The 25441-nt window shown below is 43.5% G+C and overlaps 1 protein-coding gene across 2 annotated transcripts in view; it reads right to left on the bottom strand.

Annotated features, from left to right (window-relative positions):
- The window catches only part of CHSY1 (chondroitin sulfate synthase 1), an 86510-nt gene extending 62503 nt beyond the window's left edge, over positions 1-24007 (bottom strand). The window contains exons 1-2 of one of the 2 annotated variants that reach the window (XM_061158556.1): positions 23685-24007; positions 7505-8000 (exon numbers count right to left, since the gene is read on the bottom strand). In XM_061158556.1, the coding sequence (XP_061014539.1) occupies positions 7505-8000; positions 23685-24007 (819 nt within the window). Of the gene's footprint in view, positions 1-7504; positions 8001-17538; positions 17672-23684 lie in introns of those variants that run through there. The other variant, XM_061158557.1, reaches the window with a different exon arrangement.
- Between the last annotated feature and the right edge of the window lie 1434 nt (positions 24008-25441).

Below are 25441 nucleotides of genomic sequence, written 5' to 3'. Positions count from 1 at the left end.
CTCGAATGATAAAAAATCATGCTGTGAAAGTGCTGCACTCAATATGCCAGCAAATTTGGAAAAGTCAGCAATAGCCTGGTAGACTGGTAAAGGTCAGTTTTCATTCCAATCCCAAAGAAAGGCAATGCCAAAGAATGTTCCAACTACTGCACAATTACACTCATTTTACACACTAGCAAAATAATGCTCAAAATTCTCCAAACCAGGCTTCAACAGTACGTGAATCGTGAACTTCCAAATGTTCAAACTGGATTTAGAAAAGGCAGAGGAACCAGAGATCAAATTGCCAGCATCTACTGGATCACTGAAAAAACAAGAGAGCTCCAGAAAAACATCTACTTCTTCATTGTGGATCACAACAAATTGTGGATTATTCTTCAAAAGATGGGAATACTAGACCACCTTACTTGCCTCCTGAGAAATCTGCATGCAGGTCAAGAAACAACAGTTAGAACCGGACATGGAACATGACTCGTTCCAAATTGGGAAAGGAATACATCAAGGCTGTATATGGTCACCCTGCTTATTTGACTTATATGCAGAGTACAACATACAAAATGCCAGGCTGGATGAAGCACAAGCTGGAATCAAGATTGCCGGAAGAAATATCAATAACCTCTGACACACAGATGATGTCATCCTTATGGCAGGAAGCGAAGAAGAACTAAGGAGCCTCTTGATGAAAGTGAAAAGAGGAGAGTGAAAAAGTTGGTAACATTCAGAAAACTAAGATTATGGCATCTGGTCCCATCACTTCATGGCAAATAGATGGGGAAACAGTGGAAACAGCGAGAGACTTTATTTTGGGGGGCTCCAAAATCAGTGCAGACAGTGACTGCAGCCATGAAATTAAAAGATGCTTGCTCCTTGGAAGAAAACCTATGACCAACCTAGACAGCATATTAAAAAGCAGAGACAATACTTCGCCGACAGAGGTCCGTCTAGTCAAAGCTATGGTTTTTCCAGTAGTCATGTACGGATGTGAGAGTTGGACTATAAAGAAAGCTGAGCACTGAAGAATTGGTGCTTTTGAACTGTGGTGTTGGAGAAGACTCTTGAGAGTCCCTTGGACTGCAAGGAGATCCAACCAGTCCATCCTAAAGGAGATCAGTCCTGAATATTCATTGGAAGGACTGATGGTGAAGGTCCAAAACTTTGGCCACGTGATATGAAGACCGGACTCATTTGAAAAGACCCTGATGCTGGGAAAGATTGGAGGCAGGAGGAGAAGGGGACAGCAAATGATGAGATGGCTGGATGACATGACTGACTGGGTGGACTTGAGTTTGAGCAAATTCCAGGAGTTGGTGATGGACAGGGAAGCCTCGCATGCTGCAGTCCATGGGTTCGAAAAGAGTTGGACCCAACTGAGTGACTGCACTAAGACAAAAATTGTTACCAGAGATAAAAGAAGAAATTTTATAATGATAAAAGGAGTCATTCATCATGAAAATATAACAGTTATAAACATAAATGCACATTACAAGAGAGGCCTAAAATGTATTAGGCAAAAATTGACATAATAAAAGGGAGAAATATAGACAATTCAACAACAGTATTGAAGATTTCAATATCTGACTTTCAGTTATGGATAGAAAAACTAGCCAAAGAATGAAATAGACTTGATCAACATAAAAACAACCAGATTTAACAAACAGCCCACACAACAAGAGCAGAGTACACACTTTTCTCCAGTGCACGTGGAACATTCTCCAGGGTACATCACATGTGACACCATAAAAAGGATTCAGCAATTTTTTAAAACTGGAAATACAAAGTATGTTTTCCAACCATATTGAATGAAACTATAAAGAAATCAGTAACATAGTATTTGGTCTCAGACTACTGTGCAGGTCACTGCTGCATTTTCTCTTATTTTTTCACTTCCTTTCGTGCCCTTCCCACTCACAACTGACACAGTCCTTATACAGTAGCCCTCTTCTGGGGGTGCTAACAGATTAGAAGGTAATCTATTAGGGCTTGGAAACTGAACCACCAAACTGCCAGAACAAAAGAAGACTCAGTATAAGACCTCAAGGGGTTCTGCCGCGAAGAAGCAGGCAGCAGCAGTGCTCAGTATTTGAGCCTCTAGCCATGTAGAAGCTTGCCTGGTTCCTGAGCAGGTAAGGTTAAGGGGCAGCCTAAAGGAATGAGGAAGGCATCCCAGTATAACACAAACCAGCTCTATGACAATCAACATTAAGAAATATTATTTCTTCTGTGATGAAAGGAAAAAACCTCAAGCTTCTGATGTAAGGCTGTTCAATATTCCTTTAAAAACCAGTCAGACTAACACAGAAGAACTCTTTTGATATATTTTGCTCTAAACTCCAATCTCCCTTGGTGATACGCCTTTCTAAAATAAGAATGTCATAGATCTTGCCTTTCCCTGTTTTATATTTTTAAAATCAGCATCACAAGGTTTTACACTTCTAAGTTTTTTTCAACTATTTCATGAACATATATATTTTTATCTCCTTAACTAAAGTCTCTGAGAGAGAAAAAGGCCATTCATCTTTCATCCTTCTTTGGCAATTTCCTTCCAGTTTCCCTTAACAAACACTTACCAGTTAACTCAGACATCACAACTGATGGTCTTGGTATACTGATGTATCCCCAAACAGTTCAGGATGTGCTAAACAACAACCCCTTTGGGTCTGGAGCGGGTGGGTAGAGCATTAGGGGCTGGGGTGGCAGGAGCCCTGTAGAGGCAGTTGCCTCAGTACATGTGCCATGATGTGAAAAAGACTGGGAAACATTAGGATACATGACTGGTTAGAAACACTGCTGGAAAAAACTAAAAATAGCCTGAATGCCATAAAAAAGGTAACACTCTTTATGTACCAAATTGAAAACCTTCCAAGACATGTAAGTGTAGAGTAGCAAGATGTGCATAGTAAGTAAAGCATGCTGCCATTGTATAAAAGGGGTAAGAGAGACAAACTCAACTGCTAATATACAGGATAGAGGAGCCTGGCATGCTGCAGGCTATGGGGTCGCAGAGTCAGAAATGACTTCGAGCCTGAACAACAAGAAACAATGCATGGGGTATAACCGTAAAGGTGTACTATGGTGACTGACTTTTGGGGGAACCCAGTGGTTGGAGATAAAGGTGGGAGGACTTCTCTTTGTAAGCCCTTTGCACGTATGAATTTTGAACCACGTGACAGCAGTAACTATTAAAAAGATCTTTAAGTTGCTAAAAATGGGCTTCCCTTGTGTTTCAGCTGGTAAAGAATCCGCCTACAATGTGGGAGACCTGGGTTCAATCCCTGGGGTGGGAAGATGCCCTGGAGAAGGGAAAGGCTACCCACTCCAGTATTCTGGCCTGGAGAATTCCATGGACTATAGTCCATGGGGTTGCAAAGAGTCGGGCACGACTGAGTGACTTTGACTTTCACTTTAAGTTGCTATATCTATCTATTCCTGTTACTAACTTTCATTGGTAATGATTATTTTCTACCCCAAACACATTCATTACTAGTCAAACACTGAGTTAAAATAATACACAAAAGATCTCGATGCTGGTTACCCAGCTGTGTCCAGTTCACCAAAACCCACTGAGCTCTGCACTTAGTTATGATCTGTGTACTTTTCCAGAGGCATAACATATACTTCAATAAGAAATGAAGATGAATGAGTTACTTGGCTCAACTTTCTTTTTGTCCCTCCTATTTAGAGAGTACTGCATGGTATAATATGTCATATATTTGCCTAAATAAATTACTGTTTCAAACTGTTCAACATTTCAAACTGTTCAATAATGTTTCTTAAGAAAAGAATGTGGGTTAGTGATACCGACCCTGTGTGACAAGGGTGAATCAGGCTTGCAAGCTCCTCCTGACTTCTCTCCTGGCGTTAACAGTCTCAAGGCCCACACTCTGCTGCGAGGTCCTCTCAGCGGGAGGTTTTAACAAACCTTGAAGGGCATTACTAAAAACTACTTAATGGTTTACTATATTTAAGTCACATTTTTTCATTATGAAAATCATGTTTTGAAAATGCCAAGGTCATGAAAAACAAAGAAAGAGGCTGTGCAAACATCCCAGATTAAACAGACATGACAACCAAAGGTAATGCCTGACCCCAGGAGGGAGGCTGTAATGGAGAAGGAAGAGATGTTGCTGCGACTTTACTGAATCTACAGACATCATGTTTAATTTACTTAAGCTGTACTGTGGTGGTATAAGAGAATTTCTGTATTTGTGGTCAAAATACACTAACACTGTTTAAAGTAAAGGGCCACAAAGAAAGCTCCCCTTAAACGGTGGCTGAGTGTGTCTGTGTCTCTGCACCGGAAGGAATGGGGGGCAAGTGGGAATACAAGCAAATGACGGCACAAATGGATAAAACACTAACAGGTTACTCTGAGTGTAGGCTTGCATTTTTTTTTAAATTCCTGTAATGTTCCTATAAAATTAAAATGATTGCCAAATAAAGTTTTTAAAGTCAGGTATTAAGAATCAGCCACTAATAATAGACAAAACAGGGACTTCTCTGGTGGTACAGTGGTTAAGACTTCATGCTTCAAATGCAGAGGATCATGAGTTCAATCTACAGTCAGGGAACTAAAAAAAAGTCAAAACAAGTGTAGAAATGAATCTGAATTTTGATTCACAGTTGCTCCCGAGAAGCCACTTTAATTATATAAGTGTAATCCCAAGGCATTATTTGGGACTTGCAAAAAGGAAAAAAAAAAAAAAAACTACACCTTCTGGCTAGGTTTATAATAGTACCTTCCAAGATCCAAAGCTTAACGTAACTGTCTTTAATATAAGACTCCACCTCAATAATTTCTCATAATGTGAGCCTTAACAGAAAATCTAGATTTTACAGAAAGTTTAATAAAAGTTCCTCATCCATGTGAGGGATTATGGTGAATACAACAATAAATTCTAATAACTTCTCAGGTTAGAACTGCTTAAAGCCCTACATAAGGGGAAAGAGAAAAGAAATCAAAAGTCTAACAAAGTGGTAAATGCCTCAGTAGAATTCTTAAAAATGAGAGTGATAAACTCTATGTGAAAGGCAAAACTAAATTTACAGAAAAATATATATAAAGTTCCTGTGGCCCAAGGAAGGGAAGAATTTCTTAAGACATGAAAAGCACAAACCACACAGGGAAAGAATGATGAGTTAGACTACACTTAAATTCATAACTTGCATATATTAAAAATACCATATTTAAAGTGAAAAGACAAGCTACACTCCAGTGAAAGATTGCTGCTGCTGTTGAGTTGCTGTCAGGCCCGACTCTTTGGACCCCCCAGGCTCCTCTGTCAGTGGGATTTCCCAGGCAAGGATACTGGAGCCGGCTGCCGTTTCCTCCTCCAGGGGATCTTCCCAACCCAGGGATCGAACTCGAGTCTCCTGCAATGGCAGGTAGATTCCCTACCTCTGAGCCAGCAGGGAAGGCCCAGGTAAAAGATATTCTCCCACAAAAGGAGAGTCATCTGGTATAAGCCCTGTGGAGGCCAAGCCAGCAGGATCTAGAAAAAACTGTCATCAGGCTTTAGAGAAACGCAGAGAAGTGGGGCCAGCATCCAAGGTGACTCAGGAGATCCTGGGCAGGGACAAGCAGTGTTGCGTCACACAAGCAGTGAAGGGGGCTTCCTCCCCCACCAGGCCCTTTTTTTAATAAGGTCGTTTACCAGACCCATCAAGTCTAACCAGCAGTTCCAAGTACACAGATGGGATGATTCCAGCATCCTCACTTCAGGCCTTACAAAACTTTGGCGATCACATGGTAAAAAGAGAAATAGCCCCTCAAACTGGCTCCCGACCCCTACAACCTCAGGATACTACTTTCTCCCTCCATCTTGGCATTAACGTTAGGTCTAAGTTCTCGACAAGTGAGGACACCGAGTGTTGCTGTCTATCTAGCAGCGTGTAAGATCTAACGGTGTGACCACACTGAGACAGACTTGCATGACAGGTGGTGTGAGCGGCCAAGAACCTGCCCACCGAGGCAGGAGACAGAAGTGGCACGGGTTCCATCCCTGGGTGGGGAAGGTCCCCTGGAGGATGGCATGGCCACCCACTCCAGTATGCTTGCCTGGAGAACCTCATGAAGAGAGAAGCCTGGTGTGCTACACTCCGTAGGGTTCACAAAGAATCATACACGGTGGAAGCAACTTAGCACGCACATGGCACATCTCAAAGGCAGGCCTGTCCTCTCCATTTCTACCAAGAAAGCTAGCTCCTCAGAGTTCAGGGGCAGTATAAAGCACTCCAAAATACAGAGGGCATTACACATTTGAAGAATAATGAAACATGTTAAAGTTATAACTACTTAATTAAGGATGAGGAAAATGCAAGAATACCGTCAGCTGTATTTTGTTTAAAACTCCACCAAATTCCCAAATAGCTTTCCTGGCAGCAAAAATCCATGAAAACAGAATCCCCCCTAGATCCAAGGAGCAACAGCTGGTGGACGGGGATCAGGGGAAGAGACAGAGACCACAGGGCTCACTCAGATGGCATTCTGATTTAAAAGGCATCTTTTACAATTGGAAACTGTAGGAAGACTACTTCCTATATACTTGCAAGTGTCCACTTCCCTAAAAGTTCAAACAAAAGAAACAGTATGATTAGGAGACATTTCAAAAGGAGTCCAGGGAAAAGACAAGTACAGGCAAGAATACCATTTCTTCACATAAGCACTTTAGAAAATTAACTGAAGACAGGCTAACAGTTTACATCTGAAGCTGCGTTTCTTTTTCTTGGGCAAAGGTCTAGCGATTCCCTCTGTGCCTCACAACTATCAGCATTTTATCCATCTAAACACAACACAACCTAAATAATTTTTTCCATTCTGACTAATATCACATCCTGCAACTGCAGGCAAGAGGTGAACATCTGCCAATAAACACAGAAAAATCAAAAGCTAACTCATATTCTCCAGAACTATTAAAAAGAAAACATCTCCAAGTAGGTTTCCTTCAAAATATTGCACTTATGTATCAATATAACTCATAAACTGCCTATTCTGAGAGGAAAACTATATTGCAAACTTCCAGATCTTGGTAACTGTAAAAAAGTCAAGGTTTAAAATAAATGCAAACCCAAATACTATTGGTTGTTTTACATTACTCATTTTATGAATTCAAAACACATAAGTCTCTAAACTGTGCAGGTCAGCATGACCAGATGAAAGGGGTCAGGCCTTTGGAAGAAAAAGGACACTCTCGCAAATCACATCTGCAGAATCAGAAGTCAGACTAAATGAATCTTCGGGAAAATCATGAAAGTATCACTGTGACCTGTATTAACCTTTTTCATTGGGTCCCAAAAGCCATCATTAACTAAAATTTTAGGACCAAAGTACAGAAGGTAAATTTAAAAGCTAAGAGAAAAGGTAATAAAAGAGAACTCAAAAGAACTAATGTAAAAATATATAATAACTTAGTACCAATTGTTAAGCGTTAAGGAGGACATTATCATAGTTTCCTATGACTGGTCCAGAACTAATGACAAAATCAACAGATTTTCTTCTTGTTCTTACCTCGTAAGACCAGACGCACTGCACGCCCGCAAACCTTCGGACGCATCTTCCCACCTCGACGTCCTCATGGGTCGTGTACATTTCCCGGAGGCACTTGCCGATGTGTGGGACCATCCTCCGGAGAACCTCCCGGCTCATGATCACACCAGGCCCCCCCATACAGAAGTTCTCGCCAGGTTCCAGAGCAAGCTTTCCCATTTCTTCCGTGGTGCCCAGTCCCGTCTGCCCAAGAAAGAGGGGTTCACTACTATTCAAACTCCTCAGAAAACTCTCCAGACGGTCTCCTTTGATATAAACATCATCATCTGCTCTCATAAACCATTCGTATTTGTCCAAGTAGTGGTCATGCATGTACTTGAGCATCATAAAAGACTTCTTCTGGGGTGGGTAGGAGTCATCCACGCCCCGTAGTGGCACTACTGGAATTGAGATCGATGTGTCTGAACCCTCACTAGAGAAGAATTCAACTTTCCCAGGAATTGTCTTGGACCACGTCCTGGAATTAAAATAAACATCAGTAAGAGAACAGTTTATTCCAAGCTTCCCATTTCTATAAATTCCCATATTGACTCATGTTGAATCACTGTACATTCAAAAGGATGATAAAAAGCTACTTGATATGCTTCTCCTTAACAGAAGCCCACACTACCGGGTATTGCAAAGTTCTAACTTCTTTTCAAATGAATCCCAATAAAAAAGAATGATGAATATTAAAATATTTCCCAGATAACTATGTTTTGGCTAAGGCTGAAAAATCGCCAGGGCACCAAGTCTAGATATTTAGGTTAATTTTCTGATACTACCGACTCCCTACCTATAAAACCATCTGCTCTAAAAAACAAAAGATTAAAAAATAAAATTGTTCATTCAACACATTTTCTTGGAACGCTCATCAAGTGCCAAGTATGTGCTAGGCCACAGGGATGCAGTGGTGAGCAAAACACAGACCCTCCAGCTGAAGTGCAGTCAACAGGAGGGCAGAGATACATCTCTCTCCAAGAGAAAGGATGCAAACTAGAGCGGAAGAGGGACTGCTTCCTGAGGCAGGGGACCTCAAGGAGGAGAAGCAGACCCAGGGACCAGGGGCAGTCTCGGGGGGAGCAGGGGAAAACTGCAAGGCCTCATGGCCCCCCAGCAACGGGGCCTTTATGCTTTAAAACATCAGGAAGACACGGGAATCAAGGTGAAGGGCCCTGAGTTCTGGAACATAAGCGTTTCATAGGAAACTGCTCATCCCACTGCCAAAGGACACATTAGGGGTCAATTAAGAGAAAACAGTGACGAATTCTGCTGCCAAACAACAGATTTAAGACCATCAGATTACATTTTTCCTTATGCTTTCTTTATGCTATGTATTAAGAGTTGAAGTAGTCTAGCTACAAAAATACATTTATATACAAACGACTTTTAGAAAAAACATATCATAGAGAATAAATGAAACCATACATTTAGCCTTAATACAGTCAAAAAGCATAGTTTCCAAATGATGTTCTTTCCAATATAGTCTTATTGTATGTAACTGTTACAACTGTATTTATTATAGTGAAAAGTGACTGAAAGATCAATGAAAAACATGTTCTCTGTAGACTCAGACGATGGTTAGCATTTTTAGCAATATAATATTTTAAAATTAGCATATGTACATTGGTTTTTAAACATAATGATACTGCACACTTAAAAGACCACAGTTTAGCATAAATATAAATTTTATATGCAGTGGGAAGTCAGAACAACTGTGTGAGTTGCATTCTTGTGATACTTGTTTTCCTGCAGCAGCTATGAATTTCCAGTGTAACTATGAGATATGCCTATATTGCCAGTTGTAATCACATAATGCCAGCAACTGTAAAATGATCTTCACTTCAGAGATGCTAAAATGCGAAAACAATGCACATCTTAGAATGTATATAGTATAGTAGTTGTAATGAGTGCTAAGTCGCTTCAGCTGTGTCCAACTCTTTTCCACCCTATGGACTGTAGCCCACCAGGCTCCTGTCCATGGGACTCTCCAGGAAAGAATACTGGAGTGGGCTGCCATGCCCTCCTCCAGGGATGGATCTTTCCAACCCAGGGATTGAACCTGCACCTCTTCTGTCTCCTGCACTGGTGTGCTCTTTGCCACTAGCGCCACCCGATAATATTTTTCCCTTAATGCCTATGGATTTAAAATGGACCTATAGGTCTTATGCCATTTACAGAATCCTTAACAAAGAATTTGGCATAAATGAAACCTGACTGGACTACAGAAAATATACCGGGTTACTACATTTTTACAAATGATATGCTCCTGAAAAGAAGTATGCAAACATAGCAGGAATGAGGCAATTAAAGAGAAATCAACCCCTCCCGTAAAGAGAAAGTCCATTTTAAAATGGGAATGAGCCCCAACCTACACAAAATATGATAACTTATATATTAGTCCCTGGCATGTAATAGTGTTCAGTAAATACTGCTCACCCATGTGAAGTGACTAAAAGATACCTTTGTACATGCGTGGGCATGTGAAAGGGAAGAAACCATTTGTTTCTTATCTTTGAAAAATTTCCAAGAGGGCCACATTAATATTCCTATGTGCACAAAGAAACCAATTTTATCAAAACACAACCAGAATACAATTATTAAGAGGTAAAATCCACAGGCATACTTGAGTTGAAATATACTACCATTCATGCTACTTCTGAAATGCAATTTAAAGCTAAATAGTCTGTTGTATCTCACAACTGATTTTTAAAGGGTAATGAATAAAATCAATTTAGCTTTAGCTTCCATCCAACTGCTTCTGTGATTAACAACAAAGACCAAGTTCAAAGTAGTACTAAAGTAGTCAATCCCAGAAGCCATTAAAATACTAAAGCATCATGGGATTATCTGGAATACAGGGGCTCTAAGACAACATCTACCTTCAGAGGAAAAACCTGCTCTCAAGACACAATACAGTGTGTGATGGCTAAAAGCATGGACTCAGGAATCAGGCTGTTGGGGTGAGAATCCTGCCTTCACTTTGGGCAAAACATTCTGTGCCTATGTGAACTGGGGATAATAAAAAATATCTGCTTTATAGGGTTAGGGTGAGGGGGAAGTGGATTCTTATATCTAAAAACGCCAGCCTGGCATGAGATAAGCAAGTACACAGGTGTGACTCATTAGGGAAGACAAGCGTTTGCAAATAAAATAAGGTACTGAAATAAAAATGAGAGAGATAGGAAACTGCGAGCTGAAGAATAGTCAGTCTCAAGATGACACACCAAAGTGAAAGCATGGAGATAAATGCTGCTTCTCTTATTTCTAGCTGAAAACCTGACGCTTAAGCTATATGACAAGTTCTATCATATTATGAGCCTCAAGACAACATCAGGGTGCAAGTCTAAAAAGACTTTAAAAGTGCTCTCACTTAAAACACCAGAATCCTTCATACTAAACTGAGGATAAAAACCCATTTGGTCTGGCTCTGCTTCCCAAGGCTGCCCCAAAGAAAATGCAGAGATGGAAGCACTAGAAGTACATCCATCAGTGAGGGGATTAATACTTGAACTGTAACCTGAAATAGCATTAATTTGTCCAGGAAGAGCAAGTAACTAATTTTAAAAACAGACAATCTAGCTTCAAACCATCTTTCAAAGCCTCTCTGCAGTTTTAAGGTAACACCAGCCATTATTATCTTTTCCTCAGGTAACCCAAGGAAAAATCTCATGCTGCCCTTTTGCTTAGATGGCTGGTGATTTGAGGGAAATCTCTCAATATGGAGTTGTTGTAAATCCTTTAATCTCGATAAATTACAATCTTTAAACTTAGGATACCTTTAGCTTAACTAGCTCCATAAAGTTAAAGAGTTCTGGAACACAAATCACGATTCACCACTCTGGGGGAACCAAGGTGAGGGCATTGATAATTCCAAAGAAATGAAGTAAATGCTACTGAAGAAGCACACTGCCCTCCCCTTTCTGAGACAGAAACAGGTTAGCATCTTTTTTTTTTTTTTCCCCAGCTTTTATTCCTTTAACATCTTAACAAAAGAACATTCCTCAAGTTAAAAAAAAAAAAAAAACTTTGAAAAATATACAGTTTCATATTATTTACATAACATACAAGTATAGGTCCCAGTATCATACAAACGTGTTAGATCAGGTTAGCATCCTTAATTTTCATAAGCAAATGTCAACTTTGCCATCAACACATTTGTAACTGGGGGGAAAGAGCTCTCACTTAATTGAAACCACTCAACATTTGAATGGGTCCCTGCCAGAAAGCTCACTTTTCAATGAGCTGATAACCAACTCTTGCTAAAGCAGACAAGATAATTGAAATCTGCGAATGCCAAGCCAATAATCTTCCTTTCCTCCAGGCTTCCAAACCCTGCCCCTGTACCGAGTTAAGTCACACTGAAGTCACGCAGCTGGACAATATTAGCTTCGCTGAGGAACGCCTTTGCTGAACTGGGATTTAATAACAGTCTCCATCTCTATTTATGTCACTTTAAGAAAAACTATATGAAATACATTTCTGTACAAAACCACATCTACAGCATGCGTACCATCCTGGGTACACATTCATGTAGGTAAATTTTCAAAGCAAGCAATAGAATACTCATGATACGGATTAACAGGGGAACAGAAGTACACACACTAAGTAAAATAATGTACAACTCTACCCCAAAGTGTTTACTATAGTTATTTTTGGATAGAGGATCAGAAAGGGATTTACTTTTCTTCATGTTTTCTACAACAAATACAGTTATGGGAAAAAAAAAAATTTAAGTCTTAGGGAAAGCTTCAAACTAAAAAGCATTCAAAGAAATAGAACTTCACAGGAGATAATTTTACTCGTGTAACACTTTTTACTCTATTCACCAGGAAAAAAAAACAAAGAGAAAAATGGAGTAAGATTGAGTGCTTTTCTTTCACATTTTCTAAGCTTTTTCACTTTTATAAATAAGGGGAGATTTTCTGTGAGTTGCCCTGAATCACTATTACATATGTGGTCTGATGGTTACAGTGTAAGTTTGAAAGGACTCATATGATTCAAATCACTTTGCAATTTCTAGTCAAGGAAGGAATGGAGAATATAGTTTTCCCCTACGAACTGACAGGTTGGTTGGTTTGTTCAGTCACGTCCGATTCTTTGTGACCCCATGGACTGCAGCATGCCAGGCTTCCCTGCCCTTCACTATCTCCTTGAGTTTGTTCAAATTCATGTTCACTGAGTCAGTGATGCCATCCAACCATATCACCCTCTGTAGTCCCCTTCTCCTCCTGCCCTCAATCTTTCTTAGCATCAAAGTCTTCTCCAATGAGCTGGCTTTTTGCATTAGGTGGCCAAAGTATTGGAAGTTCAGCATCAGTCCTTCCAATGAATATTGAGGGTTGATCTCCTTTAGGATGGACTGGTTGGAGCTCCTTTCAATCCAAGGGACTCTCAAGTCTTCTCCAGCATCACAGTTCAAAAGCATCAGTTCTTCAGTGCTCAGCCTTCTTTACAGTCCAACTCTCATATTCACACATGACTACTGGAAAAACCATAGCCTTGACTAGACGGACCCTTGTTGGCAAAGTGATGCTTCTGCTTTTTAATATGCTGTTTGTCTAGTTGGTCATGGCTTGTCTTCCAAGGAGCAACAGTCTTTTAATTTCATGGCTGCAATCACCATCTGCAGTGATTTTCGAGCCCCAAAAATAAAGTCTGTCACTGCTTCTATCGTTTTCTCATCTATCTGCCATGAAGTGATGGGACCAGATGCCATGATCTTAGTTTTTTGAATGTTGAGTTTTAAGCCAGCTTTTTCACTCTCCTCTTTCACTTTCATCAAGAGGCTCTTCAGTTCCTCTTCACTTTCTACCATAAGGGTGATGTCATCTGCATATCTGAGGTTATTGATATTTCTCCCGGCAATCTTGATTCCAGCTTGTGATTCATCTAGCTTGGCATTTCGCATGATGTACTCTGCATAGAAGTTAAATAAGCAGGGGGACAATATACAGCCTTGACAATATACAGCCTATACTCCTTTCTTGATTTTGAAGCAGCTTGTTATTCCATGCCTGGTTCTAACTGTTGCTTCTTGATCTGCATACAGGTTTCACAGGAGGCAGGTAAGGTATTCTAATCGAGGAAGCAGTAGCAGATGTTTTTCTGGAATTCCCTTGCTTTTTCTATGATCCAACATATGTTGGAAATTTGATCTCTGGTTCCTCTGCCTTTACTAAATCCAGCTTGGACATCTGGAAGTTCTCAGTTCATATACTGCTGAAGCCTAGCTTAAAGGATTTTTGAGCATTACCTTGCTAGCACGTGAAATAAGCGCAACTGTGCAGTAGTTTGAACATTCTCTGGCACTGCCCTTCTTTGGAACTAGGATGAAAACTGGCCTTTTCCAGTCCCATGGCCCCTGCTGAGTTTTGCAAATTTGCTGGCATACTGAGTATAGCACTTTAACGGCATCATCCTTCAGGATTTGAAATAGCTCAGCTGAAATTTCATCACCTCCACTAGTTTTTTGTTCGTAGTAATGCTTCCTAAGGCCCACTTGACTTTACATTCCAGGATGTTTGGCTCCTGTAATTATGTTTGTATAATTAAATGTACACATTTATATTCTTCCCTATTACAGAAAGGATTTAAGACAACCAAAATGCATACAAAATGAAAAGAATAATCAAGAAAATTAGGCAAAAAAAAACAAAAGTAGGAAAGTTGGAGCAAGGCATGAAGGTGGTACCTGTAGCAGAGAGGACAAAATCAGGGTAGGGTCTGCCTGCCCACCTCAGTACCCGACCATGATTACCCAGTGAGCTCCCGGGGTGAGAGCCCAGTCGTAACACGTCCTCTACGTCTGCTAACACGGCGCCAAATTTAGTTGTAAGCCTTCCAGCAGGCAACCAAGAGGAGTCACAGACTGTGCACCATTGCTCAGGGTGAAGTGAAATAGTGATTCTAGATACTAAGACCTCAAGGAAGTTTCTCCCCCGTGTCCACGGCAAAGAGATGGAGCCAAGGCACGGAGCGCTCTCACAGGAGGCTCAACGCGACGGAGCAGCGGTCTCAGCTCAACCTCCCGAAAAAGTGCATGAAGGACAGTTCTGGACTGCCAGGTAGAGCAGCCACGGGCCTGGGAAACTCGGAGGGCTTCCCAGGCAGGCTACCCAGTGAGCACTCACAGCCTCTCCTGGAACAGAAGGCATGTCTCTGGCAGGACACCAGAAGCCTTATTCAGCCCACTACCTCCAGGAGCCCTGCAGTCAGAGTACTCAGCCGGAGGTTCCCTCTTCTACGCATGTGGTTTCCGGACACGGGGCTTCCTCTTTTTAAATGTTTAACTGCCTCGCTGCTATGACCGTATAACATGAGCAATCTCAAAATCTTTTTGGAAGCAGGTGGGGAAGTATATAACAGGGATCACAAAGGTTGGGAAAATTTTTTAAAGGAAAAATCAAATTAGACCACTTACCATTAATCCTGAAAACTTCACTTAAGCTAAAAGCAAACATTAATGAGCCCCCCCCACCCCACCCCAATAAAGCTGCTGGAGGGTAGATGACAGCTTCCCACCTCAACAATGGCCTGGGCACAAGCCCAGGAGGCAGTACCAAGGTATTAAGAGCAGCCTGCCCTTTGAGCCTAGATTCACAGCAAACAGCAGAAACACTTATCAACAGAGACCACAAATATGCCATCCATGAAACACGAGAATGAAAATTTGGAGTGTTAATAGCAGAAGATAAATTCTGATCCTGTGGTCCACTTCCAAGCTTCAAGTCTTAGCTACTTTTAGAAAGCTATAAGTTTATATTTTGCTGCTTACACTTAAAAAGTGTGAACACAGAACTAATTCTTAACCATGCATGAACAAAATTAAGTTTATAAATGTAATTTTAAGAAAAAAAAAAAAAAATCAGTGTTGTTTGAAACCACCCTGAACCCACAGCCAACTCCTGCGAAGCCAGTCTTCTCCCTCTGCTGGAGTGCCCCCTGGCATCAAGCCTGCTTCACAGTCACCAACTCAACAGCAGTTACGGCGTGCAGGGCAGTGCGTGCTGAGCACATCGGACACTCAACCTTAGGACAACGCCACGAGATGTGGGAGGTACCGAGACCCACCTTTTACAGAGGAGGAGGCTGAGGCTCAGAGCCAGGTAGGTAACTTGCCTGAGATCACAGAGCCAAAACTGTGGAAGCCAGGCCACCAGTGAGGTCTGACTCTAACACGTGCACTGGCCAGCCCATGGGCTTGTCCGTCTCACACCGCTCTCCCTGGCCATCACCCACACGCCCCACTCCTCCGCTGTTGTGTGTGTGCACTCAGTCCCTCAGTTGTGCCCAACTCTCTGCAACCCCATGGACTCCAACCCGCCAGGCTCCTCTGTCCATGGGGATTCTCCAGGCAAGAATCCTGGAGTGGGTTGCCATGCCCTCCTCCAGGGGATCTTCCCCACCCAGGGATCGAACCCAGGTCTCCCGCACTGCAGGTGGGTTCTTTACCATCTGAGCCACCAGGGAAGCCCCAGCTGAGAAAACTTTAGTTGTCACAGACACGGAGAGCAGCCTTACACCCGTTTCAGTCACTGCCTCCCATGTTGTCCGTCTGCCTGGCTAAGACCTGCCCATCGAAGGATAGCTTCATAGTTTGGGCTGATTTCAAAGGCCAGAAGACTTCATTCAAAACTAACTTCCTGAAACTTTCATTCTGTCTTTAGGTCCCTCTGTCACTCCAAATCCTGCCCAATTATCTTCTGGTATTAGGTTACATCTAGGTTCAATTTACAAAGCAATTATTTTAATGGCATTAATAGCTAAATTTTCAATCATCCTTAGGCTTTGCAAGTCCAGAGCTGACATCAAATCAGAGCAGACCACCTCATTTTTAATCATCCACAGAAAAGTGTACTTAACTACAGAACAAACACAGCTCATGACACAATTAAGCTGAGATGAACAGTTTCACTACCTTGTTCTAAAGAGATTTATATATTTTATCTTTTGGCTGTGGTGGGTCTTTGTTGCTACACAGAGGCTTTCTCCAGCTGTGGCGAGCAGGGGCCACTGTTTCGGGGCACAGGCTTCTACTGCGGGGCGTGGGCTCCAGGCTCACAGGCTCAGCCGTTGTGCCAAACAGGCTCAGCCGCTCCTCTGTATGGAGGGTCTTCCCAGAACAGGGATCAAACCGGCGTCCCCTGCATTGTAATGTGGAGTCTTTACCACTGAACCACCGGCCAAGCCCCAGCTTCGCTCCTTTAACACTGTAACTAAGTTTCTCATTCCTCCAATTTCATCCAGAACCAGAAGCCAGAAAGACACTGACAGAAGATGGAGGCAGAGAATACTTACTATGAATACACAAAAGCCCTCACGGTAAAAACGCTGTCACCCGACTCTCCTCAGTATCATCTGGAAGGGCACAGATACAGTAACTGAAGAAAAGAATTACAGTAACACCACATACATGTGTTAACCCTACATTTGGGGGCAGGAATAACTGTCATGTACTGAAACAAGAATGGCCTTGACTTCAAACCCCAGGGAACCCAGGGCCAACACGCCCCCTGTGCCCAGGAGTCCTGCAAGTATCTGCAATTAACACACACAAAACTGCATTCACATTTCCTCCCAAGAGCTGTCATCTCTCTGTTTTTTAAAAAACTGTAGTTAGGTAGCTTTATTTTAAATTAAGTTCTCACTGCAGAAAAACTCAAAAATACAAAAAGTGCCAAGAATATGAAAAGTCATTCAGCATCATGGTAAGTATATCTTCTATACTTTCTTTTTTTTTTTTTATACTTTCTTTTCTATATCACACAAAAAGAAACATTTCATTTGATTTTAAAAATGGTCTCATACTTGGCATACAATTACTTACAGCCTACTCACATTTAGATATATTATGAACTTTTCTTCATTCCAATAAACATATTTCAGCCACACCATTTTTTACGATTAGAGAAGCAGATCACAAAATGGACAAACTAGAGAAATCAATCACGGTCCGTAGTTCCTAATGCAGGACACCAAAGGCTCTTGCAATTCCCACTTCATAGAATACATACCTGAGCACATGTTCAAATTCCTTTGGAAACATCTCTAGTGGAATTGCTAGATCGCAGCTCCCAGTCCCAATGAATTGTTCTTTCTCATCATCCCTTCACTACCTCCTGCTAGTTCACATTTCCAGGAAGCTGTTGTGTCTGCCCCAGAAACTCCAGCTCAGCCTTCAAGACTATGTAAGGGAAGAGGGGTAAGACTGTGAGTGAGACCTTCCTCAATCCCCTTCATAAGTCAGTGCAGACCTCTCTCTTCTGCACCCACACAGTAACAAAGTCCAGGCACCTCTCGAGCCCTATCATTCAACAGTATCATTTGCTTCCTTCCCTAGACAATTAATTCCACAAGAATGGAATTATTAATCTACTTTCAAAAACTGCAGCTTAACTAATGAATGGGGGAAAATGAAATTGCCAGTGCAACAAAAACATAATCGTGTATATCTTCTATTGGCAACCACAACTATCCTTGGAATATTCTATTTGAAGACATCCAGATCTGGAACCATGATATAGAACATTAAACTCATTTTCAGGACTGCAATTTTCACCAGTTTTCTAATGTGAAATGGGTTGTGCCCCGTAAAGTTCACTTACATGTTAATTATTTTGACTATAAAAGGCTTTCGGTAACTTTTTGCCAAACTGAATTCTGAGAGAGCGAGCACTGCTGTAAACTGTTTCGAGATAAACATGGTTTACAGCATTCAAGAAAGAAGGAACTCTGAGATCTGCTCACGTGAAAGTGAAGTCACTTGGTCATGTCTGACTCTTTGTGACCCCAAGGACTGTACCCTACCAGGCTCCTCTGTCCATGGGATTTTCCAGGCAAGAATACTGGAGAGGGTTGCCATTTCCTTCTCCAGGGGACCTTCCCAACCCAGGGATCAAACCTGGGTCTCCCGCATTGGAGGCAGATGCTTTTACCGTCTGAGCCCTCAGGAAAAGTCCATGAGATCTACTCATGGAGACTGGTAAAAGGAACAGTTTGCCTTCACTTAAAACATTAGGAAGAGGCTACTAATTGATAAAACATCTTGCAATAAGATTCTTGTATCTAAAGCTACTGTTTCTCAAACTTTCTTCCCATAATTCCCTATAAACTAATGCTAATATTCAGGAGCGCCCTTTATCACTCCTGGGCCAAAGAAGGGAAACCATCCACCTCTCTATTCTGAGAAAAAGAACAAATCAGTTCCCCATCTTCAGCCAGGGGAAGCAAGAGTCAAGATAAATAGATAGTGTTGTATTAGTTTAGTGTTCAGGGCATAAAAATAGACTGAAATCTAAATACAATTTAAAAAAAAAATCAAACCATTAATTAAAAAAAAATCCAAACAGCACCAAAATTCTCAGCAAGAACAGGTAAGTGTAGCCAAGTAATGCTTCAAACAGAAGAGTAACAAAGGGGACTTGTCTACCGGATATTAAAATATTATTCAATCTTCAATAATTTCAGTGGGTGGTACTGGAACAAGAACAGACAGAAAGATCAATGAAACAAAACAGGAAGTCCAAACACATACCCAAGAATTTTGAGTATGATGAAGATGGCATTTCAAACTAGTAGGGAAATGGGAGTTTATTTAACAGGTAGTGCTGAGACAATGTATCATTGGGAGTGAAAATGATGGTGAGATGATTTGTACCCCTTCTAAAATGAGAAAAATGTTTCTTTAAAAAAATCTTGGGACTTTACTGGTTGTCCACCAGTTAAGACCGCACGCTTCCAATGCAGAGGGAGTAGCTGCAATCCCTGGTTGGGGAACTAAGATCCCACAAGCTGAGAAGCACAGTCAAAAAAAAAAAAAAAAAAAAAAACCTCTCCAGGGCAATAAACTTTCTGCGCTTCCTGAAAGGAAGAGACTGAACTACATGGACATCTAACTTCTGTATATCAAATGATGTAACTAAGAAAAATATGAAAAAAAAAAAAAAATTGCGGTTAGTAACAGTAAGACATAATGAACCCAGCCGGAGGCTCCAATGAACTGTCACTAACCAGCACACTAAATTACTTTGGAAGAATCACAGACCCATTTTAAAGTGAAATTACCTAGAATACAAATATTTTGCATATGAGTTAAAAAAAAAAAAAATCTTACATATTGACTTGTAGACCACCACCCTATCCAGAACCATAAGGGAATTTTAAGTTTAAGACAGCTTCAGAGTTCCAACACTGTAGTCACTTCAGATATAAATCTTTTCTCAATTCCTTTTAAAATTCATTACATTTATAAAACTAAGGATACATCTACCCGCTCCTGTACAAAACCAGATCTCTGCTGCCTTACCTCCTTCCCCTAAATTAATTCCTCCTCTAGTTTTCCCCATCTCAATAAATGACACCACCACCCGCCCTTTCTTTCAAGGCAAAATCCTAGAAATTATCCTGAATTTCTCTCTGCCTAATGGCCTCTGAGGCATTTTGTCAACATGTCTCCAACTCTGGCTCCTGCATATATCTTGGGGCCATGCTCCTCTCTCCATCCCAACCATCTTCACCTAGACCACCTCCTACAGCTCCTTGCTCCGCCATAACCTATTCACACAATAGCATGAATTAACTTTTCAGAATATAATGCATATAATCCCTTTCCCATCTAAACCGTCCAAGTGAAAGTCGCTCAGTTGTGTCCTACTCTTTGGAATCCCATGGACCATACAGTCCATGGAATTCTCCAGGCCAGAATACTGGAGTGGGTAGCCTTTCCCTCCTCCAGGGGATCTTCGCAACCCAGGGATTGAGCCCAGGTCTCCTGCATTGCAGGCGGCTTCTTTACCAGCTGAGCCGCAAGAGATGCCCAAGAACACTGGAGTGGGTAGTCTATCCCTTCTCCAGAGGATCTTCCTGACCTGGGAATTGAACCAGGGTCTCCTGCATTGCAGGCAGAATCCCTACCAACGGAGCTACCAGGGAAGCCCAAAACCTCCAAAGGCTTTCTAATTCACTTAGAGGGAAATTCCATGACACCACACACGCATCTTCTTTCTTTTATTGATCATCTTCAAGTTCCAAACTGATTCCTGTCTTATAATTTACCAGCTCTTCCCTCTGCCAAGCATGCTCATCAATGACATTCCCAGATCTCAGCAAACACCACATTCTCGGAGGTGTTCCCCAGACATCTAACAGAGAGAGAATATCACCTCACCCTGGCTTCACCCTGCTCTACTTGTTCCACAGCACTCATCACTAGCTGAAACCCTCTTTTTAAGTATCTGTCCCTCTCACTAGAACAGAAGCTCCATGAGAACAAGCATCTTCACTTTGGGGTTCCCAAACATTCAGAGTCCAGACCCAAGGCACCATGCACGTATTTGTTGAACGAAGGGATGAAACCTAAGTGTATGGGATCATTCTGATGAACCCAGATCACTCCCCTGAACATAAGAGCTATGGTATCTGCTCGGTGCCTGTGAAGGAGCGCTACTGCTGGCCTGTCTGAAGGTCACACTTTGAGTTTTGCTTCGCCTGCTTTCAGCTATCGATGCACTGCTAACATCTATTGGCGCTCCCTCTCCTCATTGGAAGCATACAGCAGAACTGAAAAGTCTGTAATGATGGTGCTCTCCCATCACTTAAGTGCACCAACTTTAGCGCAGACAAGTGTATCTCCTTGAATTTTTCAAAGGGTTTTTAGCTCCTTTCTAAATCTAAGACAGCTAGTAGTCCCTAAATCTGAATCCTGACATCGTCAACCTCCTAGCATAAAAGTACATCACAGTGCCATCTTTTAAAAACACTGCCATCTCCTTCGACCTAGAAGCCGAACAAAAATTTTACTTTAATAAACAAAAACATTGACTTTTTCCCTAAGGTAAAGAATGTATTCACCTTTCAGCGGAAATGTAGAACTCAGTGCCAAACTAGAGTTCTACCCTGTGCTAGAAGATTCAAGCCAACTTTTATACTGCGTGAAATTTCCAGTTTAAGAGCTGAGTGTGGACTTTTGGCCCAGGCTGCAAAGCACAGCAAAGCCATAATTATAAGTTACATCCTATAACCTCCATCCCAATTTTGGCTTTCCCCAAAAGTTCCTTACGGCTAAAATCGTCTTGTGTCATCTCCTGCAGCCAGGCTAATCACAATGTCGACAGGCTGAGAAGCAGAGGACCTTAACCAGAAAGGCAGGTCCACCCCCAGGCTCCAACTAATGTGACTACTTAAGATCAGAGCGATACAAGAAAAAGTATGCAGGAAAGCTGACAGAAGGACTGAATAGAATATACCATTTCCTAGTAAGGGATTTATCAAAAAGGCAGAACTTCCACAAAGAAGGGCCAAAGGACAAATTATGTGTCTACTTTTCCCTAGCTGCCTTAAAGAAAATAAACAATGAGATAAAATCCTACATCCAAAAAAGATGAGGTAGGAGATTTGGAAAGGAGGCCAAGCATAGAGCCTTAAGCATGGGTTTTAGGGAAAGATCATTTCCAAGTGTTAAATAGTATCCAGTTTGCAAACCATTTTATAAGTATTGCTGGTGTTACCAGACCCCTTCTAGTTTGTGATTTTGTATCTACGAAAAAGTATTCGCTTGGGGGGCAGGGAGTTCCACTTCCACTATTTGAACAAACCACTTTGGTAACTGTCCCAAACTTGTGATTTCAAAGAACTTGTCACCAAATTGAAGTCATATAGATTTACTTTAAAAACCATACTGTAAACAATGCATACAGCTCATCCTCAATTCCTGATTATATATTCTTTTTTTTCAAAAATCAAATGCTTTTTTGATGTACACCTGAAACACGGTAAATCAACTATACTTCAGTGGGGAAAAAAAAACAACAACCACCCATAAAACAACAAAAAGCACAACTCCACCTAATTCAACAGATCTGAGAGAAAACCATGATCTGCACGTTTGTTCCCAAGTCATGATCTTAGTCAAATTTATGCTACCTTTTCTAACCTTTTTAGGCACTCAGTCCCCTTCTGGCAGAACCTAGGTTATGGACTTAAACTAGATCCCAGTGGAAACACACAGGAATGGGGAATCAATGCACTGAAAAGGCAGACATTCTCTATTGCTCTTTCACCTTCCTTTTCAACCCTTTATTTCCTCCTTTAGAGGAACAGAGATCCAAAGATGCTTTTCTCCTCACAACATCTAATGCCTGAAAATTTAGACCAGGACTACAGTTAAAAGCTGAAATTATAAAGGTGATGGTTATAAACTAAGAACAACAACCAGCTTGGCCTCGCTCAGTAATGACTGCTCTAAGAGTCCATTCCCAGCAGACCTCTCAGGTTGGTTTGCTCTGTGGTTGGATGAATACCAAATCTTATCTGTAGGGTAAGCATTTCTGTACTTCACACATATAAGGTTTCCATTAAATCTCTTTACTGAATCTATTAATACATCCTTTTTCTACCTCAAATTCATTCCAATATCATCTCTCTTTCACTCTTCTAAAAGATTACTTTGGCTAATCCCTTTGTTAATCCTGAACATGATTCCAGCCACTTTTCTGACTTATATGGCCAACTAGGACCCAGATACCAGATAACTCACACGTCACTAAATTGGGCTAGTTAACAACAAATCTAACATAAGCCAAGAATTGCTTTTCCCAAAGGTTCTCTTTCCAATTACAAAACAGTCTGGTGGGGTTGAGTATGCAGCGTGTATCCCTTCCATTTACCAGAATGGTTCCAACAGTGAAAACTGCAAGTGGAAGGCCTCTAACCAAATTAATTTACACAGGCTCTAGTTCTGCAAGGCTAAAAGTGCAGGTTTCAGAGACTCAAATAATAAGCCCCGCTGCCGCCACTATCACCAGAATTGTGCTGAGTTTTCCAAACACTCTTAGGAGTGTTTGGAAATGTTCAGTCGTGCTCATTCAACAAAGGAAAGGACTTGGAGAAGAAAAGATGAAGTGCGGAGCTGAAAGTCCGCGAGAAGACTACATCCAGAGGGGCCAAGCTTGTCCGCTGAACCCCAAAGCCCCTGCTTTTGAGCGCTGCGCTCACTATACAGCCCCTGAGCCCGCTGCCAACGCCGGGCACGCCCCGCGGGGCACAGCGGCCCCACGGAAGCCCAGCGAGCACCGGGTCTGGGAAGCAGGCAAAGGCGCGCGCCGCCGGCGGGCCGCGGGGCAGCGCGCGCGGATGCAGGACGCCGCCCGGGAGGGGGGCTCACCTGAAGGCCGCCACCGCGCGGGTCTGCAGGTACTTCTGAGCGGTCATGACTCCCACGAAGAGAAAGTTCCTGTCGCGCGGGATGCCATCCTGGGCCTCGCCGTGGGGCCAGAGCCGCTGCCCGCGCGCATCCCCGCGCGCCCCGCCGGCCAGGGGCACCGCGGCCGCCTGCCCGGGCCGGCAAGCCTCGGGGCTGGCGCGGCGCCGCGGGCCCGCCCGCTTCAACTCGGAGGCGCGGGGCAGCACGAGCCGCGAGGCCAGCACGAAACCCAGCACCAGCCCGAGCAGCACGCTGAGCCAGGCGCGCCGGCCGCGCACGGCCATGCCCGCGCCGCTCCGCCCGCCGGGCCGCCGCCGCCGCCGCCGCCCCGCGCGCCCTCAGCCCGCCCGCCGAGGCCAGCCCGCCCTACACGGCCCCGCCCGGGCAGCGCCGCGGCTGCGGCGGGCCCGTCGTGCCCATCGTGGAGCGCGGGCCGCCCGCAGGCCCCGCGCCGGCGCTCGGTCCCGCTCGCGCGCCCCCGCCTTCAGGGGCGCAGCATGCCCGGCGCGCGCCGGCCGCGGCCCCCCGCCCGCGCCCCGCGCCCCGCGCCCCCCGGCCGGCTCGGCTCCCCGCGCGGCGCCCCCCGGGCGCTCAGCTCTGCTGGCGCTGCGCGCGGCGCGCTGCTGTCCCTGGCCGGCGCCGGCGCGGCCGCTGCTCATCGTCCGGCTCCGCGCGCTATCGCCGCGGGGGCGCCGCACGTCACGCACGGCGCGCAGGGGGCGGCGCGCTGTGGCCCCGCTCGGGACCCGTCCGCGCCGCGCGATTGGCGCAGCGGTGAATGGGGGGCGGTTCACGTGGCGAAAGTTTGCCCGAAAAAGAAAGCCCACCTCGGAGCCCCGCCCGCGCGGTCTGCGGCGGCCCGGGGCGGAGGGGGCGTGGGCCGGGCTCGGCGCCGCCTGGGGCCCGGAGCTAGGCGCCCGGCCGCCCGTTACCCGCCCGGCGGACCGCCCCGCCAGCCCGCGCTGGGCATCCCTGCCGCGGCGCGCGGCGCTGGCCCGAGGCCGTCCCGCCCGGCCTCCGGCTGCCGCGAGATGCTGCGCCAGCGTGGATCTTAGCAGGGATTTCTAAGAAGGGGCTTCTTGGTCCTCGAACACTGCACTCGTGGAGGACGAGCCGCACGTTCCTCCTGCACACACTGTCCTCAGACACACCCGCCTCCCCACGCCCAGCCCTCCAGCCGGGCGGACCTCTCCGGCCACCTTCCCTGCGTCCTGCCGATTCACACTGTATCTTTGTTCCCGCAGCTCTGTGGGTACGAGCGAGCATGTATAGCGTAAACAGCTCAGGAGCCGTTTGAAACGTGCATGACTGCAGAATGAACCGTGAATTCAGCTACCTTGTTCTCTGCTGCTAGTTTCTAAGCTAAAAAAAGAAAGAAGAAAAAAAAAAAAGCTATACTCAAGTGTCCAGCCTTCTAACACTGGCAGCATTTAAAGGATGTTGAAGAAATGGTAGACGATGTTAATACGCTTTTATTTACATTCTATGTGGAAACTCATCAGTTAGTGTCTCTAATCTGAGTCTGTTTTTTTTTTTTTTTTTTTTTTTAACATAATCCATCCATAAAAGTGCCGTGGATTTCTAAAGACAGTGTTTGAGAACCGGTTTCTCTATGATGGATTTTGAATTTTATGCACTTCTTAAAACAGCTAAGGTAACAAAAGCTGATGAAATGACCACACAACAAATATTTGTGTAAACGGTATTATTATTTAGTC

The sequence above is a fragment of the Dama dama genome, chromosome 13 (assembly GCF_033118175.1).
Source record: "Dama dama isolate Ldn47 chromosome 13, ASM3311817v1, whole genome shotgun sequence".
NCBI lineage: Eukaryota > Metazoa > Chordata > Mammalia > Artiodactyla > Cervidae > Dama > Dama dama.
The sequence above is the reverse complement of the archived record's forward strand: the minus strand, read 5'-3'. Positions and strand labels throughout refer to the sequence as shown.